Source organism: Aulostomus chinensis, chromosome 9, assembly GCF_037954235.1.
Source record: "Aulostomus chinensis isolate RoL2024-O1b breed Wild chromosome 9, RoL_Achi_v1.0, whole genome shotgun sequence".
NCBI classification, from domain to species: Eukaryota; Metazoa; Chordata; class Actinopteri; order Syngnathiformes; family Aulostomidae; genus Aulostomus; species Aulostomus chinensis.
In genome coordinates this window covers 24,445,912-24,467,392 of record NC_141328.1, presented here as the reverse complement: position 1 = coordinate 24,467,392, position 21,481 = coordinate 24,445,912, and the positions used below count along the sequence as shown (strand labels likewise).

Here is a 21,481-nt window from a genome sequence, read left to right as displayed (position 1 = left end):
GGAAGGGTTTACACATGGACAGGGATGGTAACGTGGAATCATGTGATTTGCTCTCACGCAACATTCACATGTCTCTCAACTCACGGTTTTGGTGGCCAGGTGAAGTATGAGATCTTTCTCATGGAGCCTCCCAGAAATAAACCGTGGAGATCAATAGATCAACAACTTACGTAACTCAAAATAAATTAAAGTTGGAGGAATTTTGTGGCTTTCTCTTCCTTTTAAACTACAATGCTGCACATTGTAAATACGGGAGTGGCCACAAAATCATCAATGTTTCATATCAGTATGAATTTGCACACTTGTAAAAATCATTTCACTCACAAAACCATAATAGTGTAACACCACAGGCATTTTTTCATAGAAAACTCTGCCATTATTACATTTAAACAAGGTAAAAATGTCTATTACTCATTTCTCACTGCTACTTTTCTGCAAATGTAAACATAGTCAAGGCTAAGACGTTTTATAAAGTGCTCAGTGTAAACCGACCTCAGTCACATCTCCCTCATGAAATGTCCTTTTGACCTTTGCTGCATCGACCCAAAATGTTGTTTCCTGGATAATTCTATACAAAATAATCACTAATGTTTCACAAAAGCTGACCAAAGGTTTTCCAATGAGATACATGTTTTATACAAGACTGTCATTACCTTTCAAATCAAACCACCTAATCAACAATTAACTTGTTTTCTTTACAGAAATGCATGACTGAAACATGCACAAGTGCTAAAAAAAAATCCCCTGTACCACAAAGATCATCCTGAGTTTAACTGCAGTGGAAGCCCCCTTTTCTCATTATTACTGTATTTTATCAAAGATCCCTTTTAGTCTGCATCCCAGTGAAGATGGTGGACGCTTGTTCTTGCTGCGAGCTCACTGGTAGGTGTCAGCACCTCTCATACCTTATCACTGTTGTCAGGATTCTCCTGGGGGCCTTTGGCGTCTGGAGAAACTAGCGGGGAGGTGAGGTTCAGGTAGCCTTGCTCTGACAGCTGCTGTGTAGAGACAGATGCTTGCGTGCTGTCCCCCACGTGCTCAACCTTCACTTGGCAGATTGAGTCCAGTAGGTCCACTGGATCGTAGGAACCGGCCATACTGCTGGTGACACAGCAGAAAGAAATACAGACACAGAAACTGCCATCAGCGCAAACAAATGCTGAGTAGTTTGAAATTTATTTGAAGAAAACAATGGAGCAGATTTTCAGATTAAATGTTTTACTTAATGTAAACTCAAAAAGACGAGTTCTACAATAATTAACTGCCCTTTACCTCAACGCAGATGCCTGCAGGACGCCTTCAGAGGGCAGCACGTTCTTGGCATTCTGTTGAACATTAAAACCACAAAATAGAATCAAAAAAACAAAGACTTCTTTTACAAATAATGAAGGGACATAAGATCCACTCCACTCAAAAGTAAACTGACAAATCAGAGCCACTGTTGGAAAGTGTGATGTCTGGGTTACATCAAGACATGAGTGGGTGAGGAGCCATGTTTTTACCTTCAGACTGCAGCACGTCTGCTGGTACCTCAGGAGGCGCTCCAAAGAACTGACTTGAGCGTACAGCTTCATTGACCGATCATGTAGTCGCCTGTTTTCCATTTCTAAGAAGTTGACCCTGGAAGAGATTTTGTTGGAATGCACACAGTTTTCTTCTTAGTCACTAGCATACAACCTATAAAAAAACCAATAAGCAGCAGGTGGCTTGTATACATTTTTTAAATTTACATCACTGGTCCTAGTTCTATTTTTGCACTCCATCTCCAAATCCGTTTCCTACATCAGTTTCCTGTTCAATCAGTGGTCAACAAGGTGGACAGATTAATACTCAGTGTTTGTCTGAGGCAGCTCAGCCACACTGATACAGGATAACACAAAAGATCAAAACATGTTGATATTGAATACTAAATTACTAAAACATCCCACATTTGCAGCTGCAGAAAGACATGCAGCACATATATCTTCACGCCCTCCTACTGCAACAGCACTCACCGCATGTCTAGACAATTCTTCACTCTACATCTGCTGGCGTTGGCTCACTGGTTCGATGTATGTTGAGAATCACTGTGAATGTGAGTCCTGTGTTGTTACCTGTGCTGGACTGTGGATGCCGCCTTCATGCCGTTGCTGCCCATTTCCTCTGCCTCGCTTATCTTCAGCAGGAGCATCCTCTTCTCCTCCAAAAGCTTCTCATTTTCCTCCATCACTTTCTGAATCCTCTCTTTGTGCTGTAGTTGTCAGTATTTTACATGTTATAAATATTGTCCAGGGTTTACAAGACACTTCAACTTCAGGTGTTTCACCTCTAAAAAAAAGCAAACACTAATGTCCCTTGATGAGTATTTATAAGAAAAAGGAGTCTGTATTCTATGAACAGTAGATGTTACACCTACATCTGTATTGCGATTACAGGATGCTGGCAGCATCATTTGTCTGACCTGATGTGACAGTTTGGAGGCCAGGGCCAGGTCGTTCTCCAGGCTCTGGATGGTGTTGTCCCTCTGTGCAGTGACTTTGAGGAAGACCTGCTTGGCTTGACGCAGCTTCATCTTGTGCTGACTCTGCTTGTCATTGTATTTCCTGGTTTAAGGAAGAAAGCTAAAAATATCAGAAAAAACTACAACATTGTTTCTAATTCATATCAGTACATTCAGTGTCCATCCATGTGTCTAACCTGACATGTGCATCCAGCTGAAGGAGGACCTGCTGCAGCTCCCCCTGCAGTTTGTCACACTCCAGCTGGCTGGCTGCCAGCTCCTCCGTTAGCCTGTGGCTGGATGTCTGACTGTCTCTGGCCTGGAGGACACATTCAGCACACAGGATCTCAATTCAAATCAGATAACTCACACTTGAGGCTTGGTAAACAGATGTACTTTTGTTCTCAGAATTCAAGTAACATGACGTAATAGTTGATGTTCAAAAAAATTAAATATGGTCAGCAGTTAACAGGGTTCACACACATTTTTACTAGTGACTTTGAGGAACTTTGAAATGTTTGTGTGTACATACAGGAATAGTGGCTTTAAAAATACATGACAAAATTTACCACAGCATACAAGCTATGTGGTTTCATAAAAAAAAAAACATTTACCTAAGTTAATCAAGATCAACCAACAGACTTTTTTCAGTGAATCTTAACTGAACTTCACATATTTTAACACGGTGTTGGGGGTATGTGTACTGTTACTTCTCAGTACTGCAGGGCCTGGTACTTATTTTATTGGCACCTGCATCTCACTATCATCTGTTCTGTCAATTAGATATTTTTCCCATTGAAGTTAATCATGAATCACTTATTTTTCAATTGGTTTGAATTAGATTTTAAAACACTGTACGCTGGCAAGTGGTTTGATTAATTTCTTTGTTTCAATATTTTAGAACATGGTAACTGAAAAATCAAGACACTGTTCAGAGAGGAATTTCTGATATTGTGATATATGTAAGACCTTAGACTGTATAAGCAATATTTTGGATGCTTCCTGTTGCGAACGACGTCTGATCAAAAATTACATTAATACACAATCTTTTACCTCCTCTCTGGCCTTGCTAAGCTCCGCCTCAAGGATGGACAGGCGGGTGTCCAGCTGTTGGGCACGGTGGAGGAGCTCTTCATTCTTCGTGGTGAGTGAGGTCTCCTTCAGCCGTAGAGAGCGCACCTTTTGCTGAAGCTCCTCTTCACGCTGCTCTAAGAGCTTCCTGAGAAAACAGGAGAAGAACATTTTTACATGACTGGGTTCACTTTAAAATATTACTCCTCCAAATGGGACCAAGTTTCAGGTGGGGAGTGTCAGCAGCACTGTTACCTGGAGATGTGGTCCTCCTGCTGCTGCGCTCTCAAAGCTGACAAAGTGTCAGACAGGTCTCTACTATCTCTCTCAAGGCGGCTGCTCTCGCTGGCCCGAGCTTCCTCCATGCGCAGCTGATGCTGAGTCGTCTTCAGTTGCTGCTGCAGCTCCAACACCTGCCATCACAACAGAACCACAGGGTTCATGGACTGCAACAAGCAAGAAACACAAGCTACAATCTCAGAAATAGCTTACATATTGACAAAAAACCCTGACAGAATCACATCTCAAATTTTTTTTTCACTAGCTAGGCTACAATGTTTAAGTGTTCTGGACACAAGTGTTCATTCCAGTCAAAGACCATGTCAGGGATTTCACTGACAAGCTGTACATAAACAACAGAGGAGGAGCTGGTGAGTAAAATCACCTCAGGGCTTAATTTTCAACCTTGATGTACTGGTCTAACCACGGAACCAACAAGCCCTGAGTGGCACTGACCTTTTTGTCAGCAGCAATCAGCCGTGCCCTCTCAGCTTGCAGCTCCTCCTGCAGACTGGTGGTGGTGCTGCGGTTTGTGGCATTGCGTGCCAGCTCCAGCTCCAGTTCCCTGATTCTCTGCTGCTGACATTCTTGATCAGCCGCCTGAGTCTGGACTCTCTTCTCCAACTGGACCAGCTTGGCCTGGACCTGGTTCAGCTCTGCACAAAGCTTCAGGAAGCAGACCACAGACCATCACACATCAATACAACAACTCGTATAATAATTCTGAAGAACCAACCCCTCACCCTTATGAAGATATAGTTTCATTCATACTCCTGAACAGCATTTGTACAGGTGACAGCGAGACTACAATGACTCATATGATGATGAAGTAATAACTGTCTGACATGTTCAGGAAATTCCAAATAATATGCTGTTATTAAATACAAACCTTCAGTTTTTCATTTTCCAGCAGGGTGTTGTGTCCTTTCAGGTCCATGTTCTTCTCCTTCTCGTAGCGCAGCTCTCTCTCAGCTGAGGTAAACAGATTCTGGACCCTCTGCAGGTCCTGCTTCATCTGTTTGGCCTCCTCTGTCTTCTGATTCAGCACTGTGTCCTGAGACTAAAGACAGAATTGATAGAATGAGCTGAGTTTATGTTGAAGAGAACTGAGGATTTCAGGACATCAGTGATAAGCTAAGATCTTTGGTGGCTGAATCATGAAGTCAATCTCTCATTCGCTCCATCATTACAGAGACAAAATCTGTTCATATGGAACTGATGTTGACAGGAAATGGGAGGCCTGATGATTGGTAATGAATGTGAAAGACAGACTGCAAAGTTCAGCTTATTTTAATCTACTTTGGTATTTCATTCAGATCGCAAATTTTCCATGATATCACATGATAAAATAATTTAAAATGTATGGGTATGTGAAAATCCTGTTGCAGTCAGATAACACCTAAGACTCATGACGAGACAAAACAATTGCAAGGAAAGTTGCTGCGTTTCAGACTGGCACATTGAATGTACTTGCAGTTTCAACTTCTTTCTTTCCAAATCTTTGGTGTAAACGGGCCATTATAGATGAGATGTACCTTAGTCTTTTTAATGTGCCATACCAGTACAGGATGCTATGGTAGAGAAAAGCCCTGTGTCTTGGGTGTATTTCAGTAATCCAGTCATTATCATCATGGGTGGCTCTGAGCACAGAATGCAGCAATGGTACCCTTGCAATATAATCTCTGACATTAATTGTAACTAATTGTAATTAAATGTAACATTACCATTATTCACTGAAATGAAGCAAGCAGGCCTTGCTTTTTGCAAACTCTACATTTGCAAAATCTACATTTGAATTGAATTGGAAAATGCAAACATGCAAAAAGCAGAAGGGTGGAAAATGTGGACTAAAATAATTAGTCAATGGCAAGGTTATACCCAGAACCTTGTAAACTAGACTAAAAGTACCTTGATGTGTGCCTGGTGTTCATTGACCTGTGCCTGCAAAGCCAGTTGGTACTGAGAGGCAAGCTGCTGCTCCTCTGCCAGCTTGGCCTGCAAACGCTCCAACTCCTGCTTCAGACATGACAGCAGCCAACACAACACACACAAGTAGTACATGAATGATGCATGGTTCTGACTTCCTCCACACATAGATTCATATCAGCAAGAAAAAGATGTCTGTGAGATTCTGCCCGGCTAAATAATTCACCAGTCAAACTATGATTGGATTTATAAAGCTTTTTATGAAGAAAAATCTACTGACATGCAATTCACTTACCTGATCCAAGCTCTTCCCCTCTGGACTGGTCTCTTCATGAGCAGGCCTCTGGATGTTACTAAGAGCTTTGTTTCTAAGAGAGAGCTGCTCTTGAATATTCTGCAGCTTCTGCTTCAGGTGTTCTACCTCCAGCTCCAGTCTTTCTTTGTCCCCCTCAGCTGCGATTGTCTTCTGGACACTGGAGCTCAGCTTGGCCTGGAGCTTAGCAGTCTGCTGCCTCTCACAAACCAACTCCTCCCTGGAAAGCATACATATGGATGTTAAACAGATAAGCTCCATTCAGCCATCCCAGAGATAGAAGTATCTGTTGTGGTTCCTACAGCTCAACTCAACCCACTGGTTCTTAAATGTATTACTACACTGAACTCTTTATAGTTCGACATCTTGGACACCAACCTCAGTGTGTCGTGTGCAGCCTGAAGGCTGCTGAGTTCCTTGGTTAGCCGGTCAGCCTGCTCCTGCAGCTGGTTAACCAGCAACCTGTTTCCCTGCAGGTCATCCTGAGTCTGGTTATTGGCCTTCTGGCTCTCCAACTCACTCTGAAGCCGGCGGTGGGCTCGCTCCATCTGGGCTACCTGAAAATAAGAGTCACGTGAATGGTGTCAAGTGTCAAAATGTATACAACACAGCAACTGCAAAATTTTGTATGCACTCTGTTAAAATATTTAAATGCTATTCCTGTTTCCCTGGGTAGCAAAGATTTCATGTAATTCTTCAATGACAAAATTCTACTAATAGAGAGAAACTTCTTCTCCTCCTGCCATCACCTGACAACACGGCACCTTCACCCCAGAAACCTTAGAGGCAGCTGTTGGACTAAACACATACTTTGATAGTTCTTCTCCCATTAGCCTTCATGAGCTTAGTACAATAATTTCCTCCTCTAAACCATCCACCTGTCTTCTAGACCCCATTCCAACTAAGCTGCTTAAAGAGTCTCTACCCCTCGTTAGCATTTCTCTCTTAGATATGATCAATGTGTCGCTGTTATCTGGTTACGTCCCACAGTCCTTTTAAGTAGCAGTAAATAAATCCCTTCTCAAAAACACAACCCTGGATCCAGACGTTTTGGGCAACTTTTGACCAATATCAAATCCTCCTTTTCTCTCTAAAATTCTGGAAAAAGCAGTTGCTAAACAACTGTGACTTTCTCCACAGCAACAGCCTATTAGAGGATTTCCAGTCAGGTTTCAGGATTCATCATAGCACAGAAACAGCACTAGTCAAAGTAACCAATGACCTCCTACTAGCATCAGATGAGGGACTGGTCCCTGTGCTGGTCTTATTAGATCATTAAACGAACTGCACTAAATTGGTTCTGGTCATATTTACTAGGTCGATCTCAGTTCGTGCTCACTAATGATAAACCCCCTGGAACCACTACAGTCATTTATAGTGTTCCACCAGGGTCTGTGCTTAGACCAGTCCTCTTCACCCTATACCCCTATACCTCGAGATCACATTATAAGGAAACACTTGATTATTTTCACTGTTATGCAGACGATACGCAGCTGTACTCATCCATGCATCGACATGAAACAAATCAGCTGACTAAACTGGAGGCCTGTCTGAAGGAAATAAAAACATGGATGACCCATAATTTCCTTTTATTAACCCCTTAATCTGTTGGTTGATGAGATAATTTTAGTATAGCATGTCATGGTCTAAGTAGCTAGAGAAAAGGAGAAAAGGGGTTCTCTGGTCCTGCTGTCTCTGACTGTATAAAAAAGTTGTTTCTGGCACTTAATGGTTGAAGTAAAAAAAAAAACAGGTTGCGATTGAAGCACCCGATGTTTCCAGTTAACTATCCAGTAAAAACTGAATCACCGATATATGTCCAGTGTCAGCGTGTGAACAGACAAACCTTTTCCTCCAGAACAGCTTTTTCCCCCTTGACTTGGTTAAGACTCTTGATGAGCGTTTTCCCTTGTTGGCATTCAGTCCGGAGGCTGTTGACCTCGAGTCTCAGCTTCTTCAGCTCGCGCTCACTTATCTGCAAAGCCTAGCAAGATTGAAAATGACCAACAGTTTTAAAGGTTGTATTTTTACTGGTAAACAATATTCTTGATTTAAAAAAAAAATACAGGTCTACATTGAACATTTATTTACCCAATATATGCGTTTTTTTCTGCACAGTCAGATGAAGCATTAAATATAATTTAGTGTCTACCTCCTTGTCTTTTTTAAAGGCAGCACGGGCAGCACTGAGATCCAGCTCCAGCTGTTTCCTCCAGTCCTTCTCCTCAGTGAGACGAGCTTCTAGCAGAGCCACTCTCTCCTGGCTGCTGTCCCTCAGATGCTTCATACACAGTGCAAGGGGGACACAGTGTATTCGTGAGTCATAGAATTTTAAGTACACATACTCACTTTTATGCACACGCTCACTATGTCTAAACTAATTCTCAAAGGTTGTTTCTACTTCCAAACCATTCAACTTAAAGAACCCCATGCTTTAAATGAGCATAACAACTGCTTTTCTTGTCAACATTTTCAAATAAAGTTGCAGTAAATGTGTTGATAACATGGCTTCTGTGAAATGAACACGAAAGAGACATCATCAATGGCTACATTTGCATGGATGGCAAAAATCAAACTATTCAGCTCCCGGTATATAAGACAATATTTTGATGGAGTTTAATTGAGTTTGCAATTGAATATTCCACTCATATTCCCATTTGCTACAGAGCCAAATCTGACTAATGCCTCAAGACATTTCCTCCCAACATTCTACATCAGCAGTTTCCCTCCAGAATTTGACTTGAAATCATTTCATGTTGCAATGTGATCTCTTTTTAATATTTTCTCTCTGATAATGCTGAAAACAGGGGCTGCACGGTGGTGCAGTGGTCAGCACTGTGGCCTCACAGCAAGAAGTTTCCGGGTTCGAGTCCCAGCTCAGGCGCGGGATCTTTCTGTGTCGAGTCTGCATGTTCTCCCTGTGCCTGCGTGGGTTCTCTCCGGGTACTCCAGCTTCCTCCCACCGTCCAAAGACATGCAATTTGGGGACTAGGCTGATTGATACTCTAAATTGACCGTAGGTATGAATGTGAGTGTGAATGGTTGTTCGTCTCTGTATGTTGGCCCTGTGATGGACTGGCGACCTGTTCAGGGTGAACCCCGCCTCTCGCCCGTAGATGCTGGGATAGGCTCCAGCCCCCCCACGACCCTTACTAGTAAGGAATAAGAGGAAGACGATGATGCAATGCTGAAAACTGTAACACCTGCTGGAGACTGGACCATGTGTTGTGTTTTAAATTGGTCAATACTGAAATACTGCCTTCCATGTAAATGTAACCAGTGATATTCAAGAGTGAGCTTTCTTACCAGCTGTAAGTAGGACTCAGTAGATTTGACCTCTTCTCCGTTCTTTAACAGTTTTTCCTGGGTGTCCTGCTTCTTCAACTCTGCCTCCAGGCTTCTGATCTGCAGGACCAGTTCAGGTCATTCTGAACCTTTCCAACCCAAGTTCTACAACCCATTATACTTTCTGCATTCTTCTAATGAAAGATCAATATAATTGATGTTGGTTAAACTAAATTACTTTTCAGGTGAAATAAACATTTTATTCAAGATCCTTATTTTGAGAATTTAACTGTCAGTAATATATCCCATATCCACCGAGGTCCATACAGGTTTAAGAAAGACTTTAGCATTGTTTATTACCCTTCTGTGCAGTCCCTCTAGTTCCCCATCATGGCGATGCCTCTCCTCCTTGCTGGCATTCTGGGCCTCACCCAGCAGGGCCTCCAGCTCCTCATTCCTCTCCACCAGCTCCTCCTGCTCCTTGCGATGCCTCTGAAGTTGCCGTTCCAGCTCTTTCACCTGCACAAGCTGGTCTTCCATTGCCGCCTGACACCTTCAGAGCAGGAGGATGTTTCACATCAGACTGAGCAGGTTGAGCAGTCATTCATCACACCCTTTACTTGGAAGCAGTTGAGGAATCCATGTTTACCGTTTGTGAATGAGCTCCTTTTCTTTAGCTGACAGAGTGCTTTGTGGTTCACTGCAAATGCTCTTGTTCGATCGTTCCTCTTTGGCAGTGGCCTCTTGGTCTATTTCATTCTTTACCACCTGGACAAACAACACCACACAATGCTAAGCTGCTCCATAATGTACATATTGAAAGTGATATATTCAGAAAAACACTGACCTGGTCATGGAGATTATTCTTTTCCCTCTCTACAATACACAATCTCTCCCTCAGACTTCTGTTTTCAGCATCTAATCTGTCATTTTGCTCTTTGGTTCTCTGCAGGTTCATCATATCTGCAAAAAGACAAAATCAATCAATATCTCAACAAAATATTTGCCTGCTTTGGTATCAACGTCTGATGAAGTATTAAAGCTATCCAAGCAGAATTCTAGAAATCTCAGTCATTGTTAGCTATGGCTGTCATCTGAATCCTAACCACTGTCCTCTTAGATGACATCCTATCTCAATGTGACAATGAGGTAGTACCTTATTTTCTAAAACAATGGGAAACATGAAACAGATGAAATAAAAATGATACTCAGGAAACTGAATCAAATGAATGTCCTGACTATATCAGGAGTTAATCAGCCAATGTATCAATCAAAATTAGAGGAAAAGTTAAAAAAAAAACCTCCAGTAGTCTATGTTTTGGTTCTAAAACCGAATACTAGTATTCAAATTCACACCCAAGTCTGTCTCACCACAGTGTTTCAGTTTTTCCACTTCCTTCCTCAGATTCTCTACTTCTTGGACTGTTCCCTGAAGCTCAGACCCTGAGATTAGAAGCAGATTTTTTTTAATTTCATAAAGCACAAAATAGGCTTTGCGCTTTTTAAAGACAATATTTTTTGCCATTAACTTCCTACAGTTGGCTACAATATAGCAGTTCCACTTAAAAACACACACGAATCGAGGGTAACGTTGCTGCCTAACTGTGCTACACTGACATTTGAACTGAGTAAATGCAACACTAAACATGCGTGACAGTGAAAAGAAACCTGCCTCTGCGGCTGCAATCATGGCATCTGTGGATACTTTGTATATTTCATTGCAAACCCTCAAGCAGCATCAATGTACAAAATCAATATATCTTCTATAGAGCCATACAATCTAGGAAAACATACTGTCAGTGTTTGCAACATACCATTTAGACCTAGGTTGTTACTTTTGGCAACATCTAGTTCATTGTTGAGTCTTCGGATATCCTGATGAGCCATCGCCAGCCTGCTTGACGCCTCTTCCAAGTCCCGCTCCAGCCGCTGACGCTCATTTCTCTCTCGGGAAATCTCTTCGCTGTGAGCCTGACGTTACAGAATGAGGCATGAATGGTTACAGTGGGAGGACCTGGTGCAAATAGCGACTGGAGATGCGAGGGGGCCAACATGCTGCTGTCAGAGACATGCATTTTGATCGTCACCCTGCAAAGGAGCAAGCGAGTTAATATCCTGTCTCAGCATTACACTTCACCTGCAAAGAAAATCAAGTCATACAAAAAGTACACGTGCTGTCACCTGTGACATGCCCATCCACCCTAGTGGGCTCCTGCCAGTTAATTCAGAGTTACACTGACAGGTGCGTTAGTGAGAGAAGTGACATGCCTTCATTTTGTGGTCATGCAGGTATCATGGAATGTAGTACCCCTCTGAAACCAGCCACTGATGCAACCGTTTAGCTTTTAGTAATGACTTTTGTGTTAGTTAGGTTAGTATAAGCTGCGATGGAGGGGACCTACAGGGGTAATATTGTGTTTGCTCTGACCCGACCTGCGCAGCCCAAACAGTTTCTTCCATGGAGTCTGGGAACCCTGCTGAGAGGAAACGTGCACAAATGCAGTACATAACTATCAACTTATTCAGACCAAAGGGGGAGGAGAGAGGTACCAATCTGGTGCATTCTGCACCCGACCAAGTTTATAGTGCATAAAAAACACTTCGGTACACGATGAAGCCTGTAGAGCAGCTTCATTTGAAAATTTGACTTAAAGTCCATTTCTGTAGTGCCTTTCATACGAGGAATTGTTGCAACCTAGCAGCCCTTGTCCCTTAATGTAGGGTGTCAAGTCCACATTAAACCCTCCATTGAAGCTCATTAGACTGATGTCAACAGCATCGTTCTTAAGACTGTGATATGACTGTGCTGTCTCTTGTATCCATTTGTTTTTAATACACTTAGCTGCACAACAGCAAAGAGGCTAACGGATAAAAAAAATTGCCTTTACTCACCCTAAAACTACAAAAAGCTGGGACAATGTATTATGATTAGGTGATAATTATAACCAACAACATCAGATAATGTCAAATAACAGGCACAATGAGAGGTGAAACTATCAAACTACAACATATAAGTAATGGTATATTTTCTCCTCATCCTCCTAATTATCCCCCTTTCACAAGGCTCTACTGAGAACTTTACACTTACTGAGAGCTTGGTGTAAGATTTAAGTCGTAACCCTCAAAATGTTAGTAATGCATAAATTCAGTCCCTAGGGAGAACTTTGGTTCAAACTTGTCTACGTTTGAATTCACACATCGCGGATGCAACCCCCTAGACTCATTTACCTGTAGCTGGACGTCTCTTAAGCTGCCCGAGAGACTCTGGCAGTCCAACTTCCTCTCAGCAGCTTCTAGCCTCTCCAACAGCGTAGCTCTTTCCACCAGCAAGTACGCCACCTGCTCACTGGGGCTGCTCAGGCCCATCTCTCCAAGGTCCTCCTGGGCTAACATCTCTGCCAGCTCCTTGCTCTGAATCTCTGGAAGAAAGCAGAGTTTCAGTTTATCATGGAGGACTGTGAATTGAAAAGAACTAGTGAATTCACAACATTGTTTAAAATTGCCCCCTCAGAGGTTTTAGCAAACCAGACTTGACGACAGGTGCACTGAAATCACCTTGCTGCTGTCTGAGTTGGTGCAGCTCTTGTCGCAGTTGTTCATTATCTTTCTGATAGCCTGCAGTCAGTCCACGAATATGTGCAACATAGCTCTCCACCTGATAGAAAAACAAATTCAAAAATTAATTGGTTTGTGACTGACACACCATGTCAGTAGCCATCTCAGAGAAGTGTGACAGTATTATCTCCAGTCATGGGCTACGGCTATGTTTCTATGTCTGATTCTATGAGAAGGAGGAGCACACTTTGTTAGATCATTTATACCTCTAGTCAGACAACAACTAGTGTAAAGAATGAGCAAAGATTGCATAATGCCTCACCTCCTTCATCTCATTGGCCTGCTGGGTGCGTAAGGTGTGCAGCTCCTGGATGGATGACTGGAGCTTTGTTTCGCTTTGGAGCAGCTGCCGCCAAAGATGGCGCAGCCGCTCCTCTTGAGTGGCTCCTGGAGGCAAACCATCACTCTGAAGGCGTACAGAAATCTGGTCCAGCTCTGTCCGCACCTGAAGACCCACTAGGTGGTGAATGTCTTGATGCCAATATATTAAGAGCAATTAAGCTTCAGCTAATAAGATTTGAGGAAGAAAGGCATCTCAACACTGTGAGGAAACCCAATGGATCCAAATATTGAGCTAGTTTCTGAATAAGCAAGCAAGGGCTCTCACCAAGTGTTACATATACACAAATTTACTGTTACAGTCTATTTTGTACGAGCATCAACTACCATACCAACATTAAAAAAACAACAAATATTTGAAGGCATTCAGGAAAACTAGCTTGCAAACTCGAGTGTTAATAAAAGTCTTCAACATCAAGGTTGTCAATCTCACTGAAAGCAGATCCTTGAGACAGACACGGCATTAGGATGGCATACCAGTACTAAACACCTGTCATTGAATTCAATACTGTACTTTGCAGACAGTGTAATATGAGCAGGACTCCCCCCCCCCCACCCTCCCATCCTGAATGACCGTCCAGGAGTGGTTACTGCTGCAACAACACAGAACATATTGTCTCATGTGGTATCAGGTCTCATGTGTCTGTCATATTTAAACATCCCACCAACTGTCTACATTTTTATGTCTATGAGCTCGAGGTGGGGGAATAGATTTAAAACTTTATAGGATTTTGTGGTAACAATATATATGGTAACATTTTGAAAAAACACTGAAACATTTTCTGTAACGTGTAAGTCTCAGAATGATATTGCATGCCTCATAGTTTAGAAATGCAAGCAGGCAGGACAACATCATATGTCTATTATATGAAAACATGGATGCGTTTAATCTCAAATATTTCTTCTTTGTTTCTGTTTCTACAAAGAGATTTTTTAAAAATCTGTGTGGCCTTTTTTCCACAGTAAAAACTGACCAGGAAAGAACAAGGAATCAGACCAGCAAGCAGAAATGACAACTGCATTGTCATCATTGATAAAATCTGATTCATTCCCATCCCAAGTTACCAATCACATCAGCAGCATAAATTCTTGAGATGTGCAAACACAATGAATGATCCAATTGAATCAAGTCAACCGAGACCGTCATCAAATATGAAACAATACCAATCAAGGTGTGTAAAAGAATTTGATTCACAAAGCAAAATTGGATGAAAATACAAACCGCAATACTTAGAGGATTTAATAATCTGACCTTAGTTTAACCTTTTTAAATGTAATAATGATAATTTCAGCAACTTTGAAATTAAAATCATTCATAAAACATTTGTTTTCCAGATGACCAATTAAAAACAGCTATCACACTCTGTAGTTGATGGAATAAAAGCCTCAGAGAATAACAAAACAAGGTTAACCAAACCGTGTGGGTACTAATATTTTCTTTAAATGATGTATAACAGTTACTTCTGGTGTTAAACACTAAGCATCAGCAGTGTAAGCAAATGAACATTACCTCCTCATGGTCCATGGTCACACATTAAGCTGGAGGAAGCTGCATCTGTGACTGATGAACCTTTTCCTTAGTGATGAAAATACTGATTCCAAGCAACAATTTAACCTAGCAACTCTGTTTGAAATAGTATAACAAAGATAAATACATCTCCAGTCTTCGTCACTGCCATTGTTGTTGCATTTCACCAATGACAGCGTCTCCTTTCCATTATAGCTCCTGTAAAAGACAACAGGCACTTCAGAGCAATTCTGGCCAGTCATATGGGACCTGTAGCCAACTTTGAAGACTTTTTTCCTTTTAAAATTGATTGAAATACTTTTTTTTCTAACATGTAAAGAACAAGAAACAACCAACAAAAGAAATACTTTAACAGCAAAAATACTAACCAGTTTACAAGCCTGAAAAGAAGTAGGAAGAAGTAGACCCTCACTTAATTCTATCCCCTCTACACGAGTCACAAGATTTTTCCATAAACGAACTTCCATTTCTTTCTTCTAATAATATACATACACTCACTCTAGAAGTGGGTGATATGGAGAAAATATTTCATGATGCCTTGATGTTGATATTGTGGTTCAGATGCAGGGATGACTAACATTGCTTCTTCACAAATAATCATTACAATTTAATATAAAAAAATGATCCTCACTACTGTGGTTGTAAGTGTGTAAATGCAAATATGAGAACAGCTAGGGGAGTCTTGTACAGTCAGAAAATCTCTTCACTGTAGTCTAGCCTATAAAACCAACAGAATGCCATCACTATACTCAATACGGATTATATTTAGTCTACTATCACGATATTGATATTCAATAGACATACTGAAGAGCCCCAATTCAATCCAATACATGTATGTTATTCATATAAAAAATCCACATATGAAATTAAGACTAGCTGAGTGATCCTAAATAAGCACTGCACACTTAGTTATGATAAATCCCCTGAAACCTTGCAAAGCCTAAATCTATGGCATATTGTCTATTTTAGAAGGATTTAAAAGGGAACATTTCCAACTGACGTTCCCATGCTTACATTTGTGAACCTTGATTATATAACGTTACCAACTGACTTGCTGACGCGCCTGCTCTTCACAATAAGTGATAACTTAACACCCAATAAAGGGTTTATTATCTTTATTTCCCCGAGCTCCCCAACAAGCTCCCCTACAAAATGTCTGACGAGGAGGAGCAAACGAGGGGTTTTGTAGGACAACAGCATTCCTTTAAGCCACGCAAGCTCACTCGTAAGAATATTTTTTCTTGTTATTTAAATTCACATTTGCAAATTAAGTATTGCTAGTAGAAATAAACTGCCGAATTAGACAGCCGTTGACAACGAGCAGCACTAGCTAGCTTGTTATCAAAGTTAGTTCCAAAGTTAACAGTGGTCCGCTAACGCTAGCTCGTTAGCAGTAATTTAGCCGTAGCTGTCTCCGGTGGTCGCTCGGCTGAAACACCGTTCTGTTTTCCTGGTAATACAGGGACACTCGTGCTTAAACAACGACGTGTTTACATTTTGCAGTTACTGTTTTACTCACCCATCAAGAGGTGACCGCGATAAGATAGCTTAGCGCTAAGAACAGGCGTGGTGAGGTGAATTGGCTTCTCCTAGCGCCTAGGCAACGGAGCGTACCACTACACAGATACAGGGGACAATCAAACGGGGAAAATGCAACCGTTTTTGTTTAAATTGGGTGTTGCTGTTGTATGACTGCGTCGTTTTTGTCTTTTTAGTAGAGAAAATACTTATTGGAATATCATTTGAAATGATTGTGCCAAAACCAATTTTAGACCTTGACTAACTGAAATAGTCCCAGCCAGGCTTTTCCTATAAACGCATTTAGTGGAGATGTACAAACCTTAATCATCTTTAACCACCATCAAACAATTAAAAACAAAAATTCTCATTTGATATATAGAGAAGTTTTTGGTTTACATATATATAAATATGTTTGCACATTGGCACTGTGTCATCTCTACGTAGCGTTACTGTTTTCACCCATTTCTTGATGAAAACACAAGGGGGAGACAAACTTAAACAGTGATTTCCCTTCTGCTATGAGGATTGCATGAATTTTTGAAGACTGAATGAGGATTTTGCTGTTATTGTAGTATTTTCCTCTCACTTATACAATTCTTACATTTTATGGCACAATGTATGTTGGCTACTTTTTCAAAATAACATTTTCATTAAGTCCTGTTATTTTTTCTCATCTCTTTTGTCTTTTACATAGATTTTAATGTGTTTTTTATGTTTTGAAAGTTTGTAATTTGCTGTTTTATTGTTATCCTGCTCTAACCTTACATGTTTGCTCACTGTGTCCCACCCACATGATCTCGGGGTTCTCTGAATGCCAACAATGTCAACAATTTTTCAACTGTATGTTAATCCTTCACATCTAACTATGCAATACTTAGATCGTGAATGGATGGAATGTGTTAGATTACTCATAATATATTCTGAAGAGTGGCCTGTTGACTAAGGTTGTGTTTTCATGTGGTTTTTGTGTGCTACCACTGCCCTGTGGGTGGAACCAATTGGGAGTAAATTTGGATGGTGATGTACTGTGGGACTATGAGGCAGAGCAAAAGGGAGCTCTGTTCTGCACAGAGGAAATAGGCGTTCTCCTTGGAAAGTTTTGATGGAGGGACTGAGAAAATAAAAGGGGTGTGGCAAAACCAGAAAGGAGAGGACCACCTAGAGGGGCACAATGTTGCAGAGTGGTGAAGCTGCCCCTGAGATCTGAACGGAGACAGCAAATACTCAAGGTAAGTGGACCTTTCTTAGACTTTTCATCCGATGTCAGTGAATATCTTGTTAAAAGGTTCTTCAGGGGTGCTGTCTTTGGAAAGTAAGATCTCTCAATATTACATGCATTCTAAAAATGTGTTTCAAAATTATACTTCAGTCTCACATTTTGTGTTCCATATTAAAATAAATTATCCAATAGCGATACAACGTAAGGTCATGGGTTTTACACATCATATTTGAAATTTTCACTTCTTCCGTGACAGGTTCTTTGAATTAACATCTGATTCATTTTTAAAGATTACCTTCTTTCGCTTTTCCTTTGATGGGCAAACTCTAGTCTAATGACATAATTTCACCCGCCACCCACCCAAGTTGGACCTCTCCTATAGATAAAGATCTACTCAGATAATTTCATCCTCCCTCTATTTCTTTTTTTTCTACCATGTGCCCACTTATTTCAAAGCTGACTTTCTTGCCACTAAAGCTACAGAGGCTTCTTGAGTGTTTGCACGTACACAGCCAGTGTATAGAATGTCAAATAGGTTTAACTGGCTTTTCCTTGGACTTCAATTTCCTCTAAGTTTAATGAAGTCCAAATGTGCGTGTTTACCCTGCATAATGTGAAAATAAGTATTCAAAGGGGTGGAGAGGTTATTTGGGTAAATATTTTGGCCCTCGATGGAGCTGCTCAGGCCCTTTAGGCTCAGGCTTTATGATGGCAACACACAGGGCAGCCAAAGTTACAGAAATAACTCATAGCACTCTGTTTTCAAGCAACAACATAGACTTTACTATACTAAGCTACTCGGTCATTCCATGTTGTGGTCGAAAGGAAAACAGGAAAGTCCCCCAACTCTTATTGAAACAACAAACAGTTTAAATTGGTCCCTCACTAGTTCCGTGATAAATTGCACATTGGATGAAGTCTCTCTGGAATTGAGATTATGTTGTTTGCAGGAACTTAAAAAAAATGGCATACCTGCTTATGTTTGTGACCCTGCTGCATCTCATCACACTGGCCATGCTGTTCATCGCAACCATGGAGAAGGTATAGACACATAATCATTCATTTATTTAGATACTGAAACACATCATCACCCACCCTGTGACTCATGTTTAAAATCTCTTTTTCTAAGTCCTGGTGGGTGTGGGATGGGATGGAGAACTCGGACTTGTGGTACAACTGCAGGTTTGACAATTTCACGGGGACATGGTTGTGTTCATCCTCCAAAGAAACTGGTAATGTATTATTATGTCATCTTAAAAAGGCAACATGTATTTATATATATATATATATATATATATATAAAGTTTGAATTTAAAAATGGCTTCCCTTCACAGAATGGCTTCAGGCAGTTCAGGTATTGATGGTTCTCTCGGTGGTCTTCTCCTCTGTGTCCTTCTTGGTCTTCCTGGGTCAGCTGTTCACCATGTCTAAGGGTGGACTCTTCTATTTCACAGGACTGTGTCAAGTCTTTGCAGGTAACAGTGGCGTGAAATATGTCATGAAAAAAAAGCTCTTTTCCAAAGTGAGACTGGAAGTGCACGTCTAAAATCTGAAAATTGATTGACATTCACACTGAGGTACAGCAAAATTATTCAGGAAGTAGTTCCCGATGCAGGTAAACGACAGAATCCTCTCCTGCAAAGTTGTGTTTGGTGTGCCTGTATCATTTAATTTACCAGCACAAAATCATCATGTCTCTTCCTTTACTTGAATCCATTTAAATCTGATAAATTATGGTGGATCAGCTGTACGTCTGATGCTCATTATGGGGCTGTGTGGCTCAGGAGGTAGATTAGCAGTCTGGTAACTGGTTCGTCCTCCCCTACCCTGGAGACCAAGTGTCCTTGCGCAAGTTACTGAGCCCCTAATTGCTCCTGATGAGTCAGTTGGTGCCTTGCATGGCTGCCTCCACATCAGTGTGTGTGTGTGTGTGTGTGTGTGTGTGTGTGTGTTTGTGTTTGTGTGTAACTGGATAAATGAGGTGACATTGTAAAGACCTGTGAGTGCTGTTGAGGTAGAAAAGATTATTTATTAATAGAGTTCATTTACAATTCATTGGGATCACAAATGGGCACATACATTCATGGTGACGAAACTTTTTTTTTTTAAGTTGAGTTGTTTGTATGAATAACATTCAATATAGAGACTACAATCACATCCAGATGTAAAAAAAAAACCAAGAAAAACATTGGTATTGTCATGCAATAATGTCACTGCGTTCACCCCCCTATAATGTTTTTGTTTCAGTAACTTTACCAAATGTTGAAAGCTTCTCAGTATTTTTCCTTACATACAATGATTAAGGTACCTGTACTGTATTAGAGCCTTTGTATTTAGGGGGACTTTGTGCTTTTTCTCCACTGTACTTCAAACTAAATGTATTTTTTACTTTGCTACATTTATCTGAACCTACAAGAACTTTGAAGAAAAAGAATTGGCATAGAAATCATGTCAAAACCTGATGTGCAGTGTACATATATGTACTTGTATACATGTACTTTTAATGTACTCTCAAATTTAGTGTCTAACAACTTCAAGAGGACACGAATCAGAGCAGCAAAACTGGAAAACAAACCACTAACATAAAGTGTAGCAGTCAGGGGTTTAGAGGATTTGAATGCTCATAAGCACTAAAATACATCACTATCAAGTAGGATGAGCACTGGCTTTTTATACTTAATTAACTCAATCTCAAATACTTCTCCATTTTTACTTGAGTAAAAATTTGAGTGGAGTATTTTACCAGAGATCTATTTTATTGAGTACTTATACTTTAGTTAAGCAAATTAATTGTGTGCTTCTTCCACATCTGCATTTTACTGCCCGACATTTAGCATTGGTTGTATGAGCTTAGTGGGTGGCACGGTGGTGCAGTGGTCAGCACTGTCACTCACAGTAAGAAGGGTCTGGGTTCGAGCCCTGGCTGGAGCACAGGATCTTTCTGTGTGGAGTCTCCATGTTCTCCTTGTTCCTGTGTGGGTTCTCTCTGGTACTCCAGCTTCCTCCCACAGTCCAAAGACATCAAGAGGGGACGAGGCTAATTCAGACTCTAAATTGACCGTAGGTATGAATGTGAGTGTGAATGGTTGTCTGTCTCTATGTGTTGGCCCTGTGATGGACTGGTGACCTGTCCAGGGTGAACCCCGCCTCTCACCTGAGGACTGCTGGGACAGGCTCCACCCCCCCACCCAACCCTGGCGACCCTTAACAGGATAAACAGTTGAAAATGGATGGATGGATGAGCTTATAATCCAAGAACTGCGATTGTTTTTGTCTTTAACTTTGGTGAATGTTAATAATGTCCTTATAGGGGAAACGTATCTAAATCAGAGATTTTATGCTTCTCTTCAGGCTTGACAGCCTTCTCTGCAGCGCTCATCTACACATTGCACAACAAGGAAATCCTGCAGGACTCCAGAGAGTTGACTTCAGGACATTTTGGCTACTGCTTCATCCTGGCCTGGGTTTGTGTCCCCCTGCTGCTCTGTAGCGGCATAATATACGTCCACCTGCGTAAAAAAGAGTGATCAGATAAAGGAAGGCAATATCATCCGTAATTGATAATCCACAGATAAAACTGGCCTGACTCCTTTTTCATCAAAAATGCTTCTTTTATTATTTTTGATTATGTTTATGTTATGATTTTTACTCAGGCTTTGGTTGAAATAATTATGTATTTGTGATAATTTTATATATATATATATATATATATATATATATATATATATATATATATATATATTAGTTTGTGTTAGTATATTGGTTTTGTAGTTAAAAAGTACTGTAGTTGAATAAATGACTTTATTACCTTTCATTTCAAGAGAGCAAGTGGGAAATTGTATATTTTTGTACCTAAAGCTCATCTGTAGAATCTGTTTTAACTGCTTACAATAAATTTCTTGTAAA

General features: G+C 40.8%; 2 protein-coding genes across 10 annotated transcripts in view; one reads left to right on the top strand and one right to left on the bottom strand.

The window, feature by feature from the left end:
• The window catches only part of ccdc30 (coiled-coil domain containing 30), a 28,704-nt gene extending 12,257 nt beyond the window's left edge, over window positions 1-16,447 (bottom strand). For 4 of the 8 annotated variants that reach the window (XR_015117927.1, XM_086214447.1, XM_086214453.1 and 1 more), the window contains exons 1-26: window positions 16,355-16,447; window positions 14,818-15,033; window positions 13,231-13,413; window positions 12,909-13,008; window positions 12,582-12,772; window positions 11,168-11,324; window positions 10,725-10,796; window positions 10,201-10,316; window positions 10,003-10,121; window positions 9,714-9,906; window positions 9,375-9,473; window positions 8,221-8,349; window positions 7,915-8,052; window positions 6,447-6,625; window positions 6,051-6,288; window positions 5,738-5,845; window positions 4,719-4,889; window positions 4,286-4,495; window positions 3,806-3,963; window positions 3,533-3,698; window positions 2,677-2,798; window positions 2,441-2,582; window positions 2,094-2,230; window positions 1,503-1,620; window positions 1,273-1,325; window positions 906-1,101 (exon numbers count right to left, since the gene is read on the bottom strand). Coding sequence is in view for 7 of the 8 variants with exons in the window: in XM_086214447.1 (XP_086070573.1) it covers window positions 906-1,101; window positions 1,273-1,325; window positions 1,503-1,620; window positions 2,094-2,230; window positions 2,441-2,582; window positions 2,677-2,798; window positions 3,533-3,698; window positions 3,806-3,963; window positions 4,286-4,495; window positions 4,719-4,889; window positions 5,738-5,845; window positions 6,051-6,288; window positions 6,447-6,625; window positions 7,915-8,052; window positions 8,221-8,349; window positions 9,375-9,473; window positions 9,714-9,906; window positions 10,003-10,121; window positions 10,201-10,316; window positions 10,725-10,796; window positions 11,168-11,324; window positions 12,582-12,772; window positions 12,909-13,008; window positions 13,231-13,413; window positions 14,818-14,832 (3,510 nt within the window). In the remaining variant the exon portion in view is untranslated. The remainder of the gene's footprint in view (window positions 1-905; window positions 1,102-1,272; window positions 1,326-1,502; window positions 1,621-2,093; window positions 2,231-2,440; window positions 2,583-2,676; window positions 2,799-3,532; window positions 3,699-3,805; window positions 3,964-4,285; window positions 4,496-4,718; window positions 4,890-5,737; window positions 5,846-6,050; window positions 6,289-6,446; window positions 6,626-7,914; window positions 8,053-8,220; window positions 8,350-9,374; window positions 9,474-9,713; window positions 9,907-10,002; window positions 10,122-10,200; window positions 10,317-10,724; window positions 10,797-11,167; window positions 11,325-12,581; window positions 12,773-12,908; window positions 13,009-13,230; window positions 13,414-14,817; window positions 15,034-16,354) is intronic. The other 4 variants (XM_086214450.1, XM_086214451.1, XM_086214449.1 and 1 more) reach the window with 4 other exon arrangements.
• Window positions 15,947-21,481, top strand: LOC147256454 (epithelial membrane protein 3-like). 2 transcript variants are annotated; one of them, XM_086214458.1, is made up of 6 exons: window positions 15,976-16,060; window positions 17,428-17,585; window positions 18,526-18,616; window positions 18,705-18,807; window positions 18,910-19,050; window positions 20,927-21,481. In XM_086214458.1, the coding sequence occupies exons 3-6, from the start codon at window positions 18,539-18,541 to the stop codon at window positions 21,100-21,102; spliced, it is 498 nt and encodes a 165-aa protein (XP_086070584.1). In that variant the 5' UTR covers window positions 15,976-16,060; window positions 17,428-17,585; window positions 18,526-18,538; the 3' UTR covers window positions 21,103-21,481. The 2 variants fall into 2 exon arrangements, with proteins under 2 accessions (XP_086070583.1, XP_086070584.1); XM_086214457.1 differs by having other exon boundaries at window positions 15,947-17,585.

Excerpts from the sequence above, each read along its gene's own strand:
- LOC147256454 (XM_086214457.1), top strand. The coding sequence starts at position 18,539 with ATGGCATACCTGCTTATGTTTGTGACCCTGCTGCATCTCATCACACTG. Across the intron at positions 18,617-18,704 it reads TCATCGCAACCATGGAGAAG|TCCTGGTGGGTGTGGGATGG; the intron begins GTATAGACACAT and ends TCTTTTTCTAAG. Across the intron at positions 19,051-20,926 it reads ACTGTGTCAAGTCTTTGCAG|GCTTGACAGCCTTCTCTGCA; the intron begins GTAACAGTGGCG and ends GCTTCTCTTCAG.